Below are 17,972 nucleotides of genomic sequence, written 5' to 3'. Positions count from 1 at the left end.
GACTCCTAGTATCAATAAGCAGGAATAGACGACCCCATGTAATGAACCCGACAATGTACACCTTCGCGCCCACCAAATTTCGGCGCTTTGGTGTTGCCTCTTCGGCCATGACGAAGTTTGATCACAATCAGGTCCTGCTGCATAGTTGACAGGGCACTGGAATAGTGGAATGTGTCTCCTTAATGATGTATCAGGCAGCTCACCCTTTTGAGGAGATTATGGACAGAGAATCATGGACATGAGCAACCGTTTCAGGACTAAGTTGATTGATTTTAACTAGTTTCAATAGTCTCTCCTAGTTAATGTATCACTTACATGTGAATGACGCTTTCGAGTTCAGTTTATACAAGTCGGTGTTTGTCACTCATCGTCGGGCTCTGCTGAGAAGTCCAGCTCTTCAGGCTTTTTGCAGCTTAGTAATTTCTGTTCTCACACTAGCAGCTCGAATTTCTTAGATTAGCAAGGAAAGCAATGACAGAGCCACGAGCAAAGAAAGTATAGCTAATCTGCAACTCCAGCTTTACATGATCCAGACAAGCTCATCTACATGACAGCATCTCAAAACTATATTGAAATGTCAAATGTGTGATTGAATAGGACTCTTAGTATCAAGCAGGAAGAGACGACCCCATGTAGTGAACCCGACAATGAACACCTTCGCTCCCACCAATTTCAGCGCTTTGGTGTTGCCTGTTCAACCATGATGAAGTTTGATCACAATCAGGTCCTGCTGCATAGTTAACAGGGCACTGGAATAGTGGAATGTGTCTCCTTAATTATGCATCCGGCAGCTCACCCTTTTGACGAGATTATGGACAGAGAATCATGGACATGAGCAACCGTTTCAGGACTAAGTTGATTGATTTTAACTAGTTTCAATGCTCTCTCCTAGTTAATGTATCACTTACATGTGAATGACGCTTTCGAGTTCTGTTTATACAAGTCGGAGTTTGTCACTCATCGTCAGGCTCTGCTGAGAAGTCCGGCTCTTCGGGCTTTAGCAGCTTGGGCAATTGGACGTGTTTTGCCTTCTGAGCTCCTCTCCTCGTGTTAGCTGCGAATCTCGAAGCCAATATTGTGACCCCCAGATGTTGCCTCGCTTGGGAAGAAGCTGAGGATGCGATACTCCGGTCCCCCTCTTCCTCCCCGTGCTCTTCCGTTTCATCTTCCAGCGTCTCGTGCTCCTCAAAAGCCCACGAGAAGGACTCCCTCATGCTGAGAGTCTTCGCCAGCCTTCTCTTCTTGTATCTGCGCCACGCCGCCTGAATGAAGCATGCGCCCCACGTCCTCCAGTGGTGAGAGTAGAAGCGGAACGTGTGCTGCAGCTTCTTGCTGTGGAGGCGCCTGAACTGGTTCGCGACAAACTTGAGATCCTCCGCCCGCAGAGCGAACGCCTCCACTTCGTCCAGGGCTCTCACGGTTCTCGTGGAAGATGGCAGGTTGAGAGATGACTTCGGGAGCAACGCCCACGTAAGTAGCTCCTCCCCGCAAAAGTCGCCGGGCCTCAGGGTGATCGAATTGAAGAAACCCGTCCGCCCTCCGTTGGTCGTTGAGCTATCTAGCCTGCCCCTGATGATGAAGAGCATCTCGGTGACCGGGTCGCCTTCGCAGACTATGTACGTGCCTTGCGTGCACAGCGAGGACACGAGGCGCTCGCAAATGGCATCAAGCAGCTGATCATCCATTTGCGAGAAAAACGGGACCTGTAACAACGAAATACTGATTAGGCTACTGCTTGTAAGATAGTAAGATTTATGGAACAGTCATTTGGAACCATGTGACTTTTAGCTTTGTGATTTTCTTGGAGAAGCAACTACAATGATCTCTAATCTTGTAGAAGCTGGCAACATTGGAAAAACCATCATGTTCACATCGAAGTCAATTAGAACTAATGAGAACTTACTCGCCGAACGAGGTCCAAGCATAGGTGGCGCTGGATATCTCTACGGAGATCCACCGGCAAACCGTGCAAAATCGATTCCTCATCGACACCGCGAGTCGCTAGCCACTTGTACTGCACAAAGCGCCGGACACGTTCTCGTAGATCTTGGGGGAGTTGACGGTGTCTCATCCACTCCTCCGTGTCCCGACGTTTGAGCCTCCACTCCTCAAGCCTCACAGTGAGAGATTGCAGATACGTCTATGATATGACATTGGCATATCAAAGTTGAAGTTCCTCAGTTACACTTCGATAGAAAGTATGAAATTTGGCTTTGAAATTCATAGAATTCCAGGAAAGAAAGTGGCACAGACAGCACAATAATTTCTTCTTCCGTTGTTCTTTTGGTTTTTGCATCTTATTTGATTACTATATGAACGATAAAATGAGAAGATTAAATTCAGAGTATCAAGCCATTCTGACTACCTGCATGTTTCCAATCAAATGGGCAAACAGAACGAGACCGAGAATCGCGATGAGTATGGCAAATGAGGTCTCCCCGATGAACAAGCTTGTACTTAAATTTTGGCCATACGAACTGCATAATTACACCGGAGGAAAAGTTAAGATTTGCATCATCATTCATCTAATCATCAAATAAATGCATAGAAACTCGGATCTAGAATTTCTTAATCAGATGATGAATGTATGACAGAATCCAGAGGGCAGCGCCGTGAGTTTTAATGGTCTAGACCCTAGATACCTGCAATGCAATAGGGTTTGTTAACGATATCATACCTTAAGTTTTGCAATCCCCACCACAGACAGTACAGATACTTCTCGAGAAATACTGAGGACACAACATTCTCTGTGAAAGCTTTCGCGAATATGCCATATTGGAACGTGATATTCCCATTCGGGTCGCAATTGCTAAAGACGCCCGTAATGTTGCCCCATATGATGCGCTGGCCTTCATCAAGAGTATCACAATCCAGGTAATGAAGGACGCACTTCACGGGAGTAAGTTCCTGGTCGCATTCGGATTTCAAGCATGTTGCGTGTCGCTCGATCGACAACAGATACCATGATGCACCCAGGACCTACAAGAAGGGTCAGAATCATTGCAGCACAACTCATAAGACCCTTGATAACATGAAGTTGCGGAACACGATATGTACAAGCAGCTACATACATGACTGGCTAACATGTACAGTACGAGATTGTAGGCCGCTCCAGCCCAAGCAGTTTTTGTGACTACGCCGGTGGCTTTGATCAGCTGAGAACTCAATGGGAAGATCAGATATAGTCTCGGGACGTACTGGAGCAGAACGATCAGTACAAGAGTGTTGGTGGTGTGATCCGAGTGGGAACTTTTTATTGCAGGTATGATGAACCAGATCACAATCTGACCCAAAAGGAAAAAGCATCAAGTTAGTTTGTTCAATTCACAGTGAAACAACAGAGTTCTTACGTGATGGACATAGAGAAGTGAAGAACTATATGCACAATCAAGCATGATTTAGGAGACAAATTCACATTCTATCTTATGACTGATCACTGAATTTAATTGGAAAACCTCTTTACTGACTGAAAAGCGGCCTTTCCATGCCCTTTCTTTCTTATCTTTATCTTAGGCAAAAACTTCTATTATATACGTTCTATTAAGACTGAAATGATCCATAGCCGAATTTCTAATGTTAAACGAACCAACTTATCATGATGATCTTAGTTCCTTCTTTCGTTATATCTAAGAAGAAAATGAATAACAAAGTCAGCAAATAAATATTGCCTTAGCTTGCAGTTAAACTGAATCAGATTAGTACTGAAGTGATTAGCCAAAACATCGGCGACACGTTAAGGTCGAGTATTTTGCTTGAAACTATACAGCAACGGTTTCAAGTTAGAGATAGCCAGCCAGTGAAAAAGTGATCCAAGATGGTACCTGCGGAAGAGGCAATGCCGAGAACAAATCGACCCAGAACTCCGATCTCAAATACCTCCTGGAAATTTTCTTCGGATCCATAACGAGCTCGCCCCTCCCAAACACTCTCGAGCTCGGAGCAACATAAGCTGTCCGGAACTTCACGACCACGTGGAGCACGTAAAATGCGTCAGCCAGTGTCCGGAAAAACGTCACTATGATCCCCAGGCTCAAATCGGTGGTCAGGCACGACGTGCTGTTGCCGTTCACCACCGACGGAAGGTAAAAGAACAAGGGGTCAACAAACAGCGCCACCAGGCAGGAGAAGAGGAAAATCCTGTTCCACTTCAAGACGATTTCGCTCCCCGGGTCGAGAATCCGCCTCTTCCAGGGCTCCTGGTTCTCGGGGAAAACCTTGAACCTCCCGAATTTTGGGACTTCGAAAATGGCTTTAATCCTATCAGCAGGATCAACATCGGGTCTCAGCAGAGTTGATGCTGCCGGTATCTTACTATACAAAGGCAACGGCTTTTCTAGGCGTGTGGGATCGTTCTTTTCCCAGGAAACGCCAAGATTTTGCTTTCCATCATTATAAAATCTGTGAGTGAGAGAATCAGGACATCATGACAAATTCAGGAAAAAAAATTTCCACTGCACCAGAATCAAACCAGTCTCTGATACAAATTGACACTGGAAATGCAAATCTTATTAAGTACCTTACAACCTTCTCTTTCTTCTTCAAGTCCATGTTGTGTTTCTGGTCACTACCACGCTCTGAAACTTACTGCATTCCCAGGAAAGGCAAAAACTCGTAAAGAGGAAACAGACAGAAGAACCCAAAATGAGATTTCGTTAAGCCAATGAACTTGTTTTCTGAGAGGAGACTTGAACTGGGATTTGCTTCAGAATGATTAAAGAAATACGGGCTTGAAGAGAGACCCAGAAGAACAATAACCGCAACTATCAGAGTTAATAATGATAGAGACACATGAATTGAGTGGAGGGAACGAGAGAGGAAAGAGAAACCGGGGGTACGAGAAACGGTTGCACCTGTCCTAAGTTTTGACTTGCAAATTTACAATAAATTGCGCACAGTCGGGCGATAAGCGATTTCGTCTTGGCCGCTTGGAAAACTCGAGTGCGGATCACCACGCTTGCACGACCCCTCGAGGCTGCCCTCAGGTGGGCTCCTCTGCTTATCGATCCGTGCGCACGGGGAACGCGAGATCATAGAAAACCCGGACAACGAGGATTAGTCGGATGCTGAAAAAGTCGCAAACAATTCATGAAAGTGCATGAACAACAGAAACAGAAACTGCAGTGAAAAGAAAAAACAATGGAAAGCACAGCTCAGACCGTCCAATATTATATGATTCCTCGTTTGAGAGAGCGAAACATGGATCGACGTGAGTGCCATGATTCTGCATTAATAAATCGATATGATCTTGAGATTCGAGGAGCATTAACTCGGAAAAACAACTACGACTTTCAGACTTAGCAGCAGATTTCACGGGGGTGCTTTGTTTTTCAAAGGGGTCTTTGTGGCCAAACAAATACCATCCGGTGATGTTGCTATTAGGGGTGATCCGCTCCCGGTCTGGGAACCGATCCCGTGACTGCTGGAACTGGGAACCGATCCCGGTTCCCGACACTACCCGGGAGCCGGTCCAACTTTTGTTTTGTTAAAAAAAAACTAATTTTTTACAACAAAATATTAGCGTTGCACCATTCGCTATAAAAACACATGTTGGTCAAGTAGTTATATTGTTATTTCTTCATGTTGAAGACCGTTGTTTGATTCTCCGTATGTGTGTTTATAACATGTTTGTACATATTTATCGTAAATAAATGTTTTACCACAAAAATGAATTTCTTAGCATAATCCAACATCCATTTACTACGTGATTAGTCTTTTTTATCATATTTACCACGTGCAATACAGACATATTAACCGCGTCTGATGCAATTTTAAATCGATGAACGTTAGGACCCCAATTCCTCGTTCCTAGTTAGATTCCGGCCTTGGAACTGGGAATCAGACCGAGAACCAATCGGTTCTCCCTAGAACCAGACTGAACCAGTCCGGTAGAACCGGACCTGATGCTCATCCATAATTGCTCTTACTTTTTTTCTTTTAAAATGGCATGCTCCTTCGATATAATTAATGAAAAATTTACACAAGCGGTCTTATACACTATTGATCCAAAATTGGATAGCTATAATCCTCAAGTGAGGGATTGATAAGGTCGATTATGTACGATTTTCTTTACACTGACCATGTATGACTTTTCTTTTTGTTCATTTAATGATGTTAGATTTGAGTCATTGCAATAAGGAGACCATGAGACCGCGATACCGCAAATTTATCATGTGCAATACTATCCGCGACTATAGTCACATTCATACGTGCAATGCTTGTATGCACTCGACGTACATTTATTGAGCTCACATGAATTAGGTAAGCACAAAAATTCTCCATTAGCACCACAGGTGTGAGACCAGAAATACCTACTCCAACCACAATCTTGACCTTGCACTAATGCTATGTTTGGAAGGAAGAGGAAATTGCTAGACGAGAACGAAGAAAAAGGCCAAAAAATTTAAATTTTCTTCCCAATTTCTACTCACATAATTTTAAAATTCGTCACCTTACCTTAACTGATCACGTTGGATATTCTTCTTAAAGGCTTGATCTATGTGGATCTAGTAGGGTCGTAACAAAAAATACATTCATATTATCTATTGTGGAATCTTATATAATCTCACGCACAAGTATACTCGGTATGGCACCCAAAACTTCCATCTTCTACTAATACCATTAATTTACTTCTATGGCATTAATTTGTTTTCCAAATCTTGTTGATATTGCACTTATACTAATTGTTTGTTGAGTTTTTAATGAACATATTTCTGTAATAGTATTACTTAAAGGTTAACTTTAGAGGCAAATTTTTTTAATTTTCTTGTTGCGAGCTATACAAGTTATAGGGCATAGACCCCACATCATTCTGGGGGTGATGAGGAAAGTTGCCCCGTTTGTGATATGAGGCGAAAAGAGGCCAAAAGGTGCTGAACGCTAGTTCTTGACCCCATACTAAAGCTTCATTTATTTTGCGAAAACTTAAAAATAATTATTTATATCGCTTAAATAATTAGTTAAAAAAATATTTTTATTATCGATAATAATTAATCTTTTTCGCTTGTTCAATTTTGTGAGCGATACAAGCTATCACTTTAAGAAAATACTTTTCAAATTATTCATTTTGTTTCGCAGAAAATGAATGATTTGAAAAATATTTTCCAAAAATTTATCACATGTATTACTTACAAAAAGGTAATGAACGAAGGCTCCGCTCGTTTCATGGAAAATAACTTTCAAGAAAACATTTTTCAGATTTCCCGGTGTTCGTTTCACGGAAATAAACTAACCAAGGAAAATTGTGAACCTCGCTCAAGGCCGGCAAAGCTCGAGGTAGGCTGAGCCTCGCCAGATCTAGCCTCGCCCGAGGCCAGCACCTCGCTCGCCCGAGGCCAACACCTCACTCGCCCGAGGCCGGCGAGCTCAAGCGAGGCCTTGATCGACGTCGGCAAGGCAAGGCTAGGCCACGCCAGAGCTTTCTGGCCTTGGGCAAGCGAGGCCAAGCCTTGCCTCGCTAGATCTGGCAAGGCGCTGGCCTCGCCCAAGGTCGGCGAGGTGAGGCTCGGCCTCGTTCGAGGTCGCCGGCCTTGGGTGAGCAAGGTCGAGCCTCACCTGTGGCTGGTCGCTGGCAGTCATGGTGGCCGGTGACCGGCAGGAAAAGAAGAAAAGAAAAAAAAAAGAGAAAAGAAAAGAAATATAAAATATTTAAAAATTAAAATTTTGAATTTTAAAAAAAAATAAAATAAAATATTATTAAAATAAGTGCAAGGAATAAAATCAAATAAGATTTTCCATACCAAACGGCGGAAAATATTTTCCGGGTATGAGCCAAACACCGGAAAATATGGTCATTTTCCTAGAAAATAACTTTCTAGAAAACATTTTCTAGAAACGTCATATTTTCCACCAAACGAACGAAGCCAAAGAATACTTTTTACTATCAGTGAAAATGATGTTTCTATCAACTAATTATTTCAAGTGATATAAATAATCATTTTCAGAAAAAAAAAAATCAAATCATTCGTTTGCTGCGAGAAAAATTGGAGCCTATTACTCATAATCATTTGAAGGTTTCTCATTGTTTTTAGAAAAATGAAAATGGTTTTTTTTCCAATTCTTTTTTTTTTTCGAAAAGGAAAAGGATTATGATAAAATCGAACACATATTTCGAGTCATGAACCAAACATTCTCCGCATGACTAAAAGCCAAGCACCTTGGAAAGTGGTGAATGATTTGATTTGGAGAAATCTCCTTCAGTCAAAGAAGTCAAAACTGATTCATAGTAAGAAGAAACAACAACCAAGCAAAGCAACAGCGAGCAAGCAAAGGCAAAAGCATATTAGACAACTTTTTATTGCACGAAACACGTTAAAATTCACGTCCCTCATCCAATCGAGTTGTCTTCATACTCAATTTATAGTCAGAAAATCATGTGACTAGACCCCCTCAATTGGGTGCGCGAGATCGCGGCGAATGCCATATGGTACAAGTGTCGCCTCGTGGATACTCTCGCCCCGATAGACTCGGGTCGACATCGAGCCACTTGGCAGAGAAAACAAATTCCATGCCATGATTGAAAGATTAGACTCTGGTGGTTCCTGCTTCAATCCGTCGTGCCGGCCATCAAATCTAGTGGAGATTGTTTGCACTCCATGATCGTTTTGACCGAAAGAGCATTTTCATTGCGCTACGGAACAACTCCAACATCTACATAGTGGGGGCACAAATTTGGTGTCACCAGCAAAGCTCGAGTAACCCTTGATTGCAAGTTCTTTTCCTCTCAAAAATTGAGAGGAAACTGTAATTGGCTATGCCTCAAATTTATGAATTTCACAAAATTGTTTTCTATGAAAATTTTAATAATTAAATGGTGTGGAAAACATCCACTTATAGGCTCAGCTAGACTTGTCAAAACCTATATTTGATGGGCTGGATTGTTATATGGGTTAATTATATTTAATAAATGAGTTTAGAATGATGAAGCGCAAAAATAATACGATTGCTAAATGGGTTCACAACTTATTTAAACCCAACCCACCTCTATAATTCTTTCTTCATTCTCTTGCCCTCACTCGATCTCATCCACACTCTCACCTTAATTTGGGTACGAGTTTTTCTAGATTTAGTTAAATATGAAAGAATTTAACAATATGGATCGGGTCAGATAGGGGTGTCAATGGATCGGGTCGGGTCGGGTTTTCATGATACTCGGCCCGACCCGAAATATTGGACATGTGTGTTCGACCCGACCCGAAACAAAACCCGAACAAGATATCACCGCACGATCGGGTCGGGTCAGGTCGGGTCGGGCCGTGTTTCAAACAATGAACCCTAGATTCTACTTTAGTCAAGTCTCTTCAACTTTTCCCACGCGCTCGTCTTCTTGCATCACGGAGTCCCATCATCCTCCTCCTCCTCCTCCTCCCCCTTCCTCCACCACCATCGCCAGAAGACCATCTCTCTCCCTCCCCCCCTCCGCGCCTCGCCTCTCGCGATGTTGTTCAAGGCGGTTCGCCATGCCCGGCCTCCCAGTCCTCCTCCCACCAATCACAGCGCAGGCGGCGGCGGCGGCGGCGGCGGCGGCGGCGGCAGCGACGTGCTTGTGAATCCATGCCTCGCGAGCCTCCTCCTTCCTGCGTTACATTGCGACGGTGGTGGAGGAAGAAGGAGGAGGAGGAAGAAGATCGGAACTCTCTCCCGTCCGCCGCCGTAGCTCTGCAGATCCCGCCATCCAAGGAGCCCCTGATCCATTCCCCCGATATTCGGCGATCCTGGGATCTCATGTCCGCCCAGCATTCCCTCGAGGTCTCCCCTCAGAGGGACCGCGAGCCCAGCGCCAACGCCGCGGATGCTGCCTTCGCCAAGCGGGGCTGCTGCTTCTGGGTGTCGTTCCTCAGCTCCTCCTCCGACGACGAGGACCTACCACCATAGCCCCGCCCCCTTCCCCTGCCACCGTAACCCCCACCCTTGTTCCCCCCGCCGGTGCGGCCTTTCCCCTGCACCGCGGTGCCGCTGGGGCCGGTCATGCCGACGGCCTTGGTGCGGTTGCTGTCAGACTCGAACTGGATGGAGGACAAAAAAGGCAGAAGAGGCGAGAGAGTGAGAGAGAAAAGTGGAAGAAAGGTCTTAGGTTTCGTTGTTTGGGTTATTGTTTGGGTTGGGTTTGGGTACCCAAGCCCAATAGATCCAAACAATACCCAAATTTTTTTATTGTTACCCAAACAAGTTGAGATCCAACCCGACCCAATAAGAAAATTTCGTGTTTGGTTCGGATCGGGTCGGGTCGGGTCATGTTTGAGCGGGTTCTTTTGACACCCCTAGGGTCAGATATGGGTCGGGTTAAGTATGGGTCACTAAATTTGCAGTGCATGGATATGGGTCAATATGGATTAAAAGAGTTTATTTGAGATGGACCATTTTTTACCCTAATCGACCCACCCGTTTGACGGGTCTACGCTCAGCTTTGGGTAATCGAAACAAGTAGAGCGGTTCACAAACTATTTGAACTCTATTGATTAGAATACCAAACTCGACCCCGATTCTCATTAAGATTTAATGGTGTCCAAGCAGTCCAAAGAATCGAGCGGCATCAAACCTTGAGCTTCCGAGCTCGACCCCAGTAAAATTGAGCACCTCGAAAATCCTAGCCCTGACCAATCTACTAAATCTATGTTTCACCCCATCGATAGCCACAATAAACATGATCATGAAGGCGTTTATAATTATATTCATTCCGTGAGAGCTCACGTTTAGGGTCAAGCTTCGGAACTTATCTGCGGTTCGAGTTGTTATCTCATCAAACTGAACCGAGTAGAGCTCAAATACACCAGAAACCGTATCGAGTCGACTCCAAAGATGGAAATACGCCGCGAGGAGCTCATGAGCTCCAAGTTCAGTTGGGTTATTTTCATGGCTGAAAAAGTAGAAATAGACTGTGTCGACTCAAAACAGCAACAGTGGGAATGTCCTTTGCGAGAATGGAGCACTTCTTAGAGGGGTAAGAGATGATCTCTTTTCTCTAATTGGGGGGGTCATTCGTGAATCGTTGAGGTCGCAAATCAAATCGATTAGGAAATGCTTTATTTGGAAAGTCAAAAGTCATTTTCCCCGTGGGAAGGATGCTTGGAGCTGGCTCTTGCATAGAGCACCACCGCAGTCAAGCCACTCTGCAACTTCAGATTTCAGATTCCACATAGCCCTAGGCATAACAAAAAATCTTGCATGCAATTCGCGCATCTAAACAAAAATGGACCGTTAGAGTCGATCAAAATGTTCGATCAGATTGCTAGAAGCCTGTTTGTTTATAGATTGATTAAAATAAATATACACATGGAATTATGTAATGACATTTAGATTCCATTTGTTTCGCGAAAAATGAATGATTTACAAAACATTTTCCTAAAAACAATCGTTTGTATCACTTACAAAAAAAAAAACCAACAAAAAATATTTTCATTATTTACAAAAAATTTTAGACATAAATTACTTTCGATAACGAAAACATTTTTCATTGACTGATTATTTCAAGCAATGCGAGCAATCATTTTTCAAAAAATATTTTCCAAATAATTTATTTTCCGTGAAACAGACGGCCTTAAATGCTGCGAAAGTCTCGGAGATTTTGAATTTCAAAAAATGTCAAAATGCATGAATGGCAAGATCTAGATTCAGCCAAGAAGCAAGCCATCTCAAGCAAAGTGAAGAAGAAATGGGCAAACAGCTCAATGTCGATGAATGCACGGGAAAGCATTAGAAATCAAAGTTCAATGATTCACAGAGTTCCGGAATTATCCACTTTAGCTCAGATGTTTCTACTTGCTCCCTCCTAAATAGCTCAATGCACTTTGGATTAGCTCATAAGAAAACTGAGTGGACATTGCCAAATCAAGATGGCCAAAAAAGAACCCAAAAATGAATTGAACTGGAAAGAGTACTGAAATGGTCAAAACCGCGATAAACGACACGACCACCAAAACTTACTGGAAACTTGACAGCCAAGTACGACGATCAGAAAATGGACATGACATAACTCTCGGACTCCTTTCGTATATATTTGCATCTCCTAAGGCCAATTAACACAATTATTATCATAAAATGTCAACCAGCAGGCACTTCACAACACTTAGGGTGCGTTTGGTAACTGCCAAATAATAACTAATTATATTTTTTTATTTCCAGAATCACTTTTAGAACAAAAATCCGTTCGGTAAATTTTTTATTCCTGAGCACAAATTTACACAAATTTGTTTCCAGAATTAGTTTTGAAACAAAATCAAGAAGCAAATTCTGAGAACAAGAATGAGAAATAGAAAAGATTTTTTTTTCTTTTTCTTCTTTCCTATTCTTCTTTCCTGTTCTTCTTGGCCATGGCAGGGTCGCCGGCGACCTGCCACAAGCCAGGGCAGCGAGGGCGTCGCGGCCCTCGCAGCCTAGGCGAGGGTCATCCTCATCGGATCGAGCGAGGGCGGCCCTCGTTGGCTATTTCTAGCCCTCGCCTGAGCCAGTGAGGGCCACCCTCGAGGCTCGTAGCCCTCGCCCAGGCCGCAAGGGTCCAGCCCTCGCTTGTGGCCGGCAAGGGCTGCGACGCCCTCGCCAGCCCTACCCTGGGCGACCCTCGCCAGCTCGGGCGAAGGCTGGAAATGGGCGACGAGGGTGACCTCACCCAGGCCGAGAGGGTCCAGCCCTCGCCCTCGGCAGCGAGGGCCGCGACGCCCTTGTCGACCAGTCGCCGGCCATGGCCAAAAAGGAGAAGAAAAACAAAAATAAAAAAAAAGAAAAAAATATTAAAATATTTAAAATTATTATTGATAAAAAAAAATTTTGTGCAGTTACCAAACGCATTTCTATTCTTTTTCTATTCCAAGAATAAAAATTTTGAGCCGTTACCAAATACCTTCAAATGTCTAGAAATTATTTCCGAGAACAGAATAAAAAAAAATCATTTGAGTAGAAATTGTTTCCGGGAACAAAATGGTTATCAAACGCACCCTTAAAATCAAGTCAAGGCAAATGCCAAATACTGAGGTCCAACAAGTCAAGAAAACTTTTGACATAGCTATCCTTCATGCTCTTAACAGAGAGATAGCAGATGCTTCCATGAGACATTGGTTCAAAGACAGGAACACAGCTAATTACAAGATAAACTCCTTCAACTTCTTCAAATAAGCAAACTGCTCACTGGGAACGATTATCTAGCCATAGAAGCGATGGTTCAGCAATGATTGCCGATCAAGATGACTATAATAGATAAATCTACGAAAAAATGATCCTTGAAATCTCATATCTAAACTTTTAATCCATGCATATGCTCAAAAGCCGGTCACAAGGACAGGTGCACTTCCACTATGACGGCTTCAATCCTGTCACTTTACTTAAGGCAATCTTTCAAACTGGCAAGCATGTCGGTCCCTAGGATGAGTAACAATTACTTCTCCAAATACGACAGCAAAGAAAGAAAAAGGAAACAGATGGCAGACCAGAGATCAATTAAGCAAGTATAGAGGTGAAAATTCCAGCTACACATAAGTACCGGGTCAAGCCATTCAGAAAGATTACACTGAAAAGAGTGCCACTCGATAATGACATAAATCCCTGCAGTCAAACTCTTGAAGTATGCTTTCACCACCAAGGAGAAAGAAGTCGGTTCAAACTTTCCTAGGACGAATATACAGCGACTCAACCCGATGTGAGGCCCATATCAATGATTATGCTTTGAAGGAACCCAAAGTAGATAGTCCATCTAAGCTTGACGAGGCAGAGCTTGTTAAGATAACTTGTCTAAAGAGAATATGGCGACACAGATAGCAGCTCTCAGCAGCATAGGCATCAAACGTATGCTTTGTACGAAGACGACGCCGAAGAAATTGAAATGACTATCACGTAGACGAATCTCAATCAATTAGGAAGCCAATCGACGAAGTGGAGATCATTCTGTAGTCGGGCCCTCAGGTCTCGTGGTTGACAAAGCAGCGAGTGTTCAATTTTGGAAGAAAATCACAATTTAGTTAAAGAAACATTATAAAATTAGAATCAAAGACAGCTGTGTCGAAACCAAAAAAATATGTAGAAAAGATCATGCTCCAATTCTGACAGCTAAGGAAAACATTTAATTGCCTTAATTTCAATATGAAGTGATACCCCATTACCTGAAAAATAAAACCACTATTCCATGCTCTGGTAAAACAAATATAATTACCTGATAGAAGAGTTTGATGCAGCTCCTCAAACCTTCTAGTTAACTATATTAAGTGCCAATAGAATTTGAGAAGCATGAATCGATCTGGAGAAAGACAAAAGGGACGCATCTATAGACGAAGCCGGCCGGGACCCACAATCATTCAAAAATTGAAGATCCCATGGCGAGGCAGCGAAGAATCAAATCCCGCTGAAGTGCAGAAGCACAAAGCGCAGCGAAGATCGAAATCCCGTGGAAGTGCAGGAGCATAAAACCAATGAAGCAAACCCAGAAGATACCTCGACACAAAGCAAAAGGCATGGAGATTTAGCAATACCCAGAGAAGATAACTAAGAACTATCTACCAGCAGATATCTTAAGATCCTTTACCTGTAACATAACCACAATAATTCTGACAAAGTAAAAGACAGGATAACATACTCAGTAATGAGAACTTATCCAAATCGAAGAGGTGAGGCTGAGGGCGAGGCCCGACTAAAACAAAGTTGTACCAAGTCCAAACTACTAAACACACTTAATCCAGATATGATCCAGACAAAACCACATTTTTTAGCTTGCACCATTCAGCTCCTGCTTCGGCGACGATCACGACCATTGCTGTTGACGTTTCAACAGAGATAAAATTAGAATCCATCAAAAGTTTTAGTCATTAGTAAGTCACATTAGAACTTTTTCAAGACTAGAGCTTTAGTCGTTCAAACAAAAATATCTGAGATGAATACTGCATCTTACCTATGGATCAAATCAACATGACCAAACAGGTAGCATATGTAGCACTATGTATGTGGCCAAGCTCAAATTAAGAGACATGCAGTGAGAGCAGACATGAAAGTCACAGCACTAAGACAGAATACATTGTGCAAAGATTTGAGGACTCTATCTATAACTGACTGATATTCTGGACTAAAGTCAACAAAATGCCGTAGAAGGATACAAGAGAAGACATTACTGATACATCATTGAACAAAACAACACTCATATTAAAGGCAAATATAAGCACATTAAATTGAACATGCTTGCGACATATTTCACACATGCACATGAAAGGGAGATAAAAGAAAGGAGCATAAGACCTCACCCATTAGCATATGGCACTTCCTCACGGGCACGGTACGGGGGTGACTTGCTATAGCTGCGACCACGAGGAGACACGCTGCGACCACGAGGAGACACGCTGCGACCCCGAGGAGACACGCTGCGACGTCTTGGAGATCGACCGCGTGGGCTATAGCTCCTATGAAAAAGCATAGCGAAGCATTGAAACACTCAAGTAAAGTCAACTTCTTACAGAAAATAGTTAACCACATCTGTCGTCGCATCATATGAAAAACACAGAATTTTATAAAAGTAACACCAAACAATGTGTATTAATGATCAGCACCAAAATTTTCATAAAAATATATTACAATAGCTAAAAAATAGCTCGTAGATAACTGCAATATGCTTTACGATAAACAAACCTTCGACCATAACTTGGGCTCCTGCGGTATCTTGGACTGCGACTGCGACTGCGACTTCGACTTCGACGTCTTCGTGAACCCACACGCAGGCGGCACTCCCGAGCAAAGTGCCCAGGCTCGCCACATTCATAGCACTTCAAATCGGAACCGCCAGATCGACCACCACGTCCACCACCACGTCCACCACCACTAGAGTTATGAGAGAGCTCAACCCTCCAGCCATTTTTACCTATTTGATCAAATGAAATGCAGTTTGCCATTCAGAATCATCAAATCCTATACCTCTCTATCCATCTTCAGAAAACCTACCAGCTTTCCAACTAAACAAAAACCATCCAGCTTCCAAATGATGCAGAAAATAAGTGATAAGGAGACCGCAAATAAAGAAAAAAATTTGTAGCACGCGTTAAGGAAGAAAGAATGGCAAGCTGAAGGATCTTCAAGGTTATCATGAAAAAATTTCTTCTAACCATATTAAACAGCACAACCAACTCGACCCAGAAGAGCAGATTCCGAAATCAATCAAGAGAACTAGATGTCAAATCTAAGGGGCATCATCTAATATTAAAGGATAAATCACATGAGAACATACACAAACAGCTTCTTTGTAAATAATGACATTACTTACACAAGGAGAATAAAAACAACATTATCAACATCGACAGGAAAAATCATTTGCGATAAACAAAGGCTGAATTAGCAATCTCTAATTTGGACTGGATGTACCAATGTGCAGAGCTTTAGACATACCATCTAGCTCACGGATCGCATCTTGTGCATCCCTATGGTCATCAAAATCAATAAAAGCATATCCTGGCGGTCTTCGGGCAACCCATACACTGCATATGTCATAAAAGAACCAAACTGAGTATCAGTACCAGCAGGAGAAACAAGCATAAACTGCAATTGGAATAAAGATGATAAGTTCTTCAAGCAACAGTCTATCATAAGATTTTTTTTCTTGATTTAAAAGGGAAAAAGGATTTTTGCTTTAGTCCCCCCACCTCACCCACCCCCCTCCCCAAAAGAAATAAAAAGAAAAGAAAAAAGGTAAAAGAAAAAAGGCCAACCTTAACAATCCTGTCATTCCAAATAATATTAAGCCAGGTGATTCAGATTGCAGAGGATTGTGTTTGTATATTGGTAATTGTTCTGGTATTTTAATTGATGAGGCAAAAACACACTGCAACTTTGACATGCAATCTTATATATCAAGTTGAAGCAACCCATGGGTCATACAGAAAATTGCATCTCTTTACTGCCATGCGCTCCTGACAGAAGAGAGTCAACACTAGATGAGCTGCATCAGTACTTTTTAAGTAATTGGGATAACAACCAAACAGAATACTCTATGTCTAAAAAGTAACGCATCCCATATAAGTGCATAAGTACAGGGAGATGATTGAACTTCTTAAAGAAAAAGCCCAACCTTCTTATAATTCCAAACGCGCGAAACTCGTCCTCGAGATCTCGTTCCGTAACACGAGAATCCAGGTTACCAACATATACCCGTGCCATTTTCCCTGCCAAACACAACGGAGAACTCAGACGGATGGAAGCACGATGTCAAAATTGTTGACGAAACAAATGAAGACCAGCATATACACATCTTCAGCAACCTCGCCTACAGACAGAAAAAACCAAGCGAATCTACCACAACAACACCAGGTCCGTTTACGGGGATGCGGTCACGCCACTTCAGAACCCTAAATGGCTTCCACGGACACCGAACAAACCGAAGAGCTCATCCCGAACAGAACTGAGTAAGGGGGCAAACCAAAGGAGGGAAAAAGCGCAAAGAATTGAACCCCATTAAGCCGAAACAATCCTGGAACAACAAGACGCGAAACAACGAATCCGGGGTCTCACGACCGAGAACCCGGATCCCCAAAATCGCAACTTTCGACGAGAAACCGCACCCGCGCGCGCGCGATCCCGCACGGAAAAACGACAGGGACGCGATCTCTCCGAGGAAACAATCCGCGGGGCGGGGGGTGGTGGTTCGCCAATCCGAACGACCGCACGTCCGCGCGCTTCGGACAACCGCGGGGGACCTGCGGACGCGCCGCGATTACCGGCAGGCTCACGTCGACGACGGCGGACGATTACCGCGGCGCGGCGGACGTACTACCGTGCGCAGCTACGCTCCGATGAAGAGAGAGAGCGGAGCAGAGAGCAGAGATTTACCGGCGAGCGCGAGGGAAGGTGACGGAGCTGGGGGGAAACCCTAGCGGAACGCAAACGCCAAAACTCCTTCGTCGTTGGAATGGTTTTCGAGGGGGTGCGTGGGGGGGTCCAGGAGCGTCGCCAGGCCTAGAGGCCCTTTTAAACGAGTCTCTCTTGCGAGAAATTTTCCCGATCGAGGCCCGAATTTTGTC

At 43.5% G+C, this 17,972-nt stretch overlaps 2 protein-coding genes across 7 annotated transcripts; both read right to left on the bottom strand.

Moving 5' to 3' along the window:
- Positions 1-249: 249 nt before the first annotated feature.
- On the bottom strand, positions 250-4,851 carry LOC115671388 (probable cyclic nucleotide-gated ion channel 14). Of its 4 annotated transcripts, none has more exons than XM_056318691.1 (8): positions 4,517-4,851; positions 3,822-4,398; positions 3,072-3,284; positions 2,678-2,979; positions 2,366-2,477; positions 1,904-2,140; positions 909-1,703; positions 250-434 (listed from the first exon to the last, which is right to left on the bottom strand). In XM_056318691.1, exons 1-7 carry the CDS (start codon positions 4,546-4,548, stop codon positions 954-956), a joined length of 2,223 nt encoding a protein of 740 aa, XP_056174666.1. In that variant the 5' UTR covers positions 4,549-4,851; the 3' UTR covers positions 250-434; positions 909-953. The 4 variants fall into 4 exon arrangements, with proteins under 4 accessions (XP_056174666.1, XP_056174665.1, XP_056174667.1 ...); XM_056318690.1 differs by lacking the exon at positions 250-434 and adding an exon at positions 486-797; XM_056318692.1 differs by lacking the exon at positions 250-434 and adding an exon at positions 486-690.
- An 8,556-nt stretch (positions 4,852-13,407) lies between these two features.
- Positions 13,408-17,876, bottom strand: LOC115671528 (serine/arginine-rich splicing factor RSZ22-like). Of its 3 annotated transcripts, XR_004004615.2 has the most exons (7): positions 17,782-17,853; positions 17,024-17,117; positions 16,345-16,433; positions 15,595-15,823; positions 15,213-15,368; positions 14,555-14,731; positions 13,408-14,412 (listed from the first exon to the last, which is right to left on the bottom strand). XR_004004615.2 is itself a non-coding variant. In XM_030593133.2 (6 exons), exons 2-6 carry the CDS (start codon positions 17,110-17,112, stop codon positions 14,698-14,700), a joined length of 597 nt encoding a protein of 198 aa, XP_030448993.1. In that variant the 5' UTR covers positions 17,113-17,117; positions 17,782-17,876; the 3' UTR covers positions 14,490-14,697. The 3 variants fall into 3 exon arrangements, 2 of the variants coding, with proteins under 2 accessions (XP_030448993.1, XP_030448994.1); XM_030593133.2 differs by lacking the exon at positions 13,408-14,412 and having other exon boundaries at positions 14,490-14,731; positions 17,782-17,876; XM_030593134.2 differs by lacking the exons at positions 13,408-14,412; positions 17,782-17,853 and having other exon boundaries at positions 14,490-14,731; positions 17,024-17,137.
- Positions 17,877-17,972: the final 96 nt, after the last annotated feature.

Source organism: Syzygium oleosum, unplaced genomic scaffold, assembly GCF_021117445.2.
Source record: "Syzygium oleosum isolate NSW1041296 unplaced genomic scaffold, Sole_v2.1 Sole_v2.16, whole genome shotgun sequence".
In the NCBI taxonomy this organism is placed as follows: domain Eukaryota; kingdom Viridiplantae; phylum Streptophyta; class Magnoliopsida; order Myrtales; family Myrtaceae; genus Syzygium; species Syzygium oleosum.
This window is presented reverse-complemented; position numbering and strand designations above follow the sequence as displayed.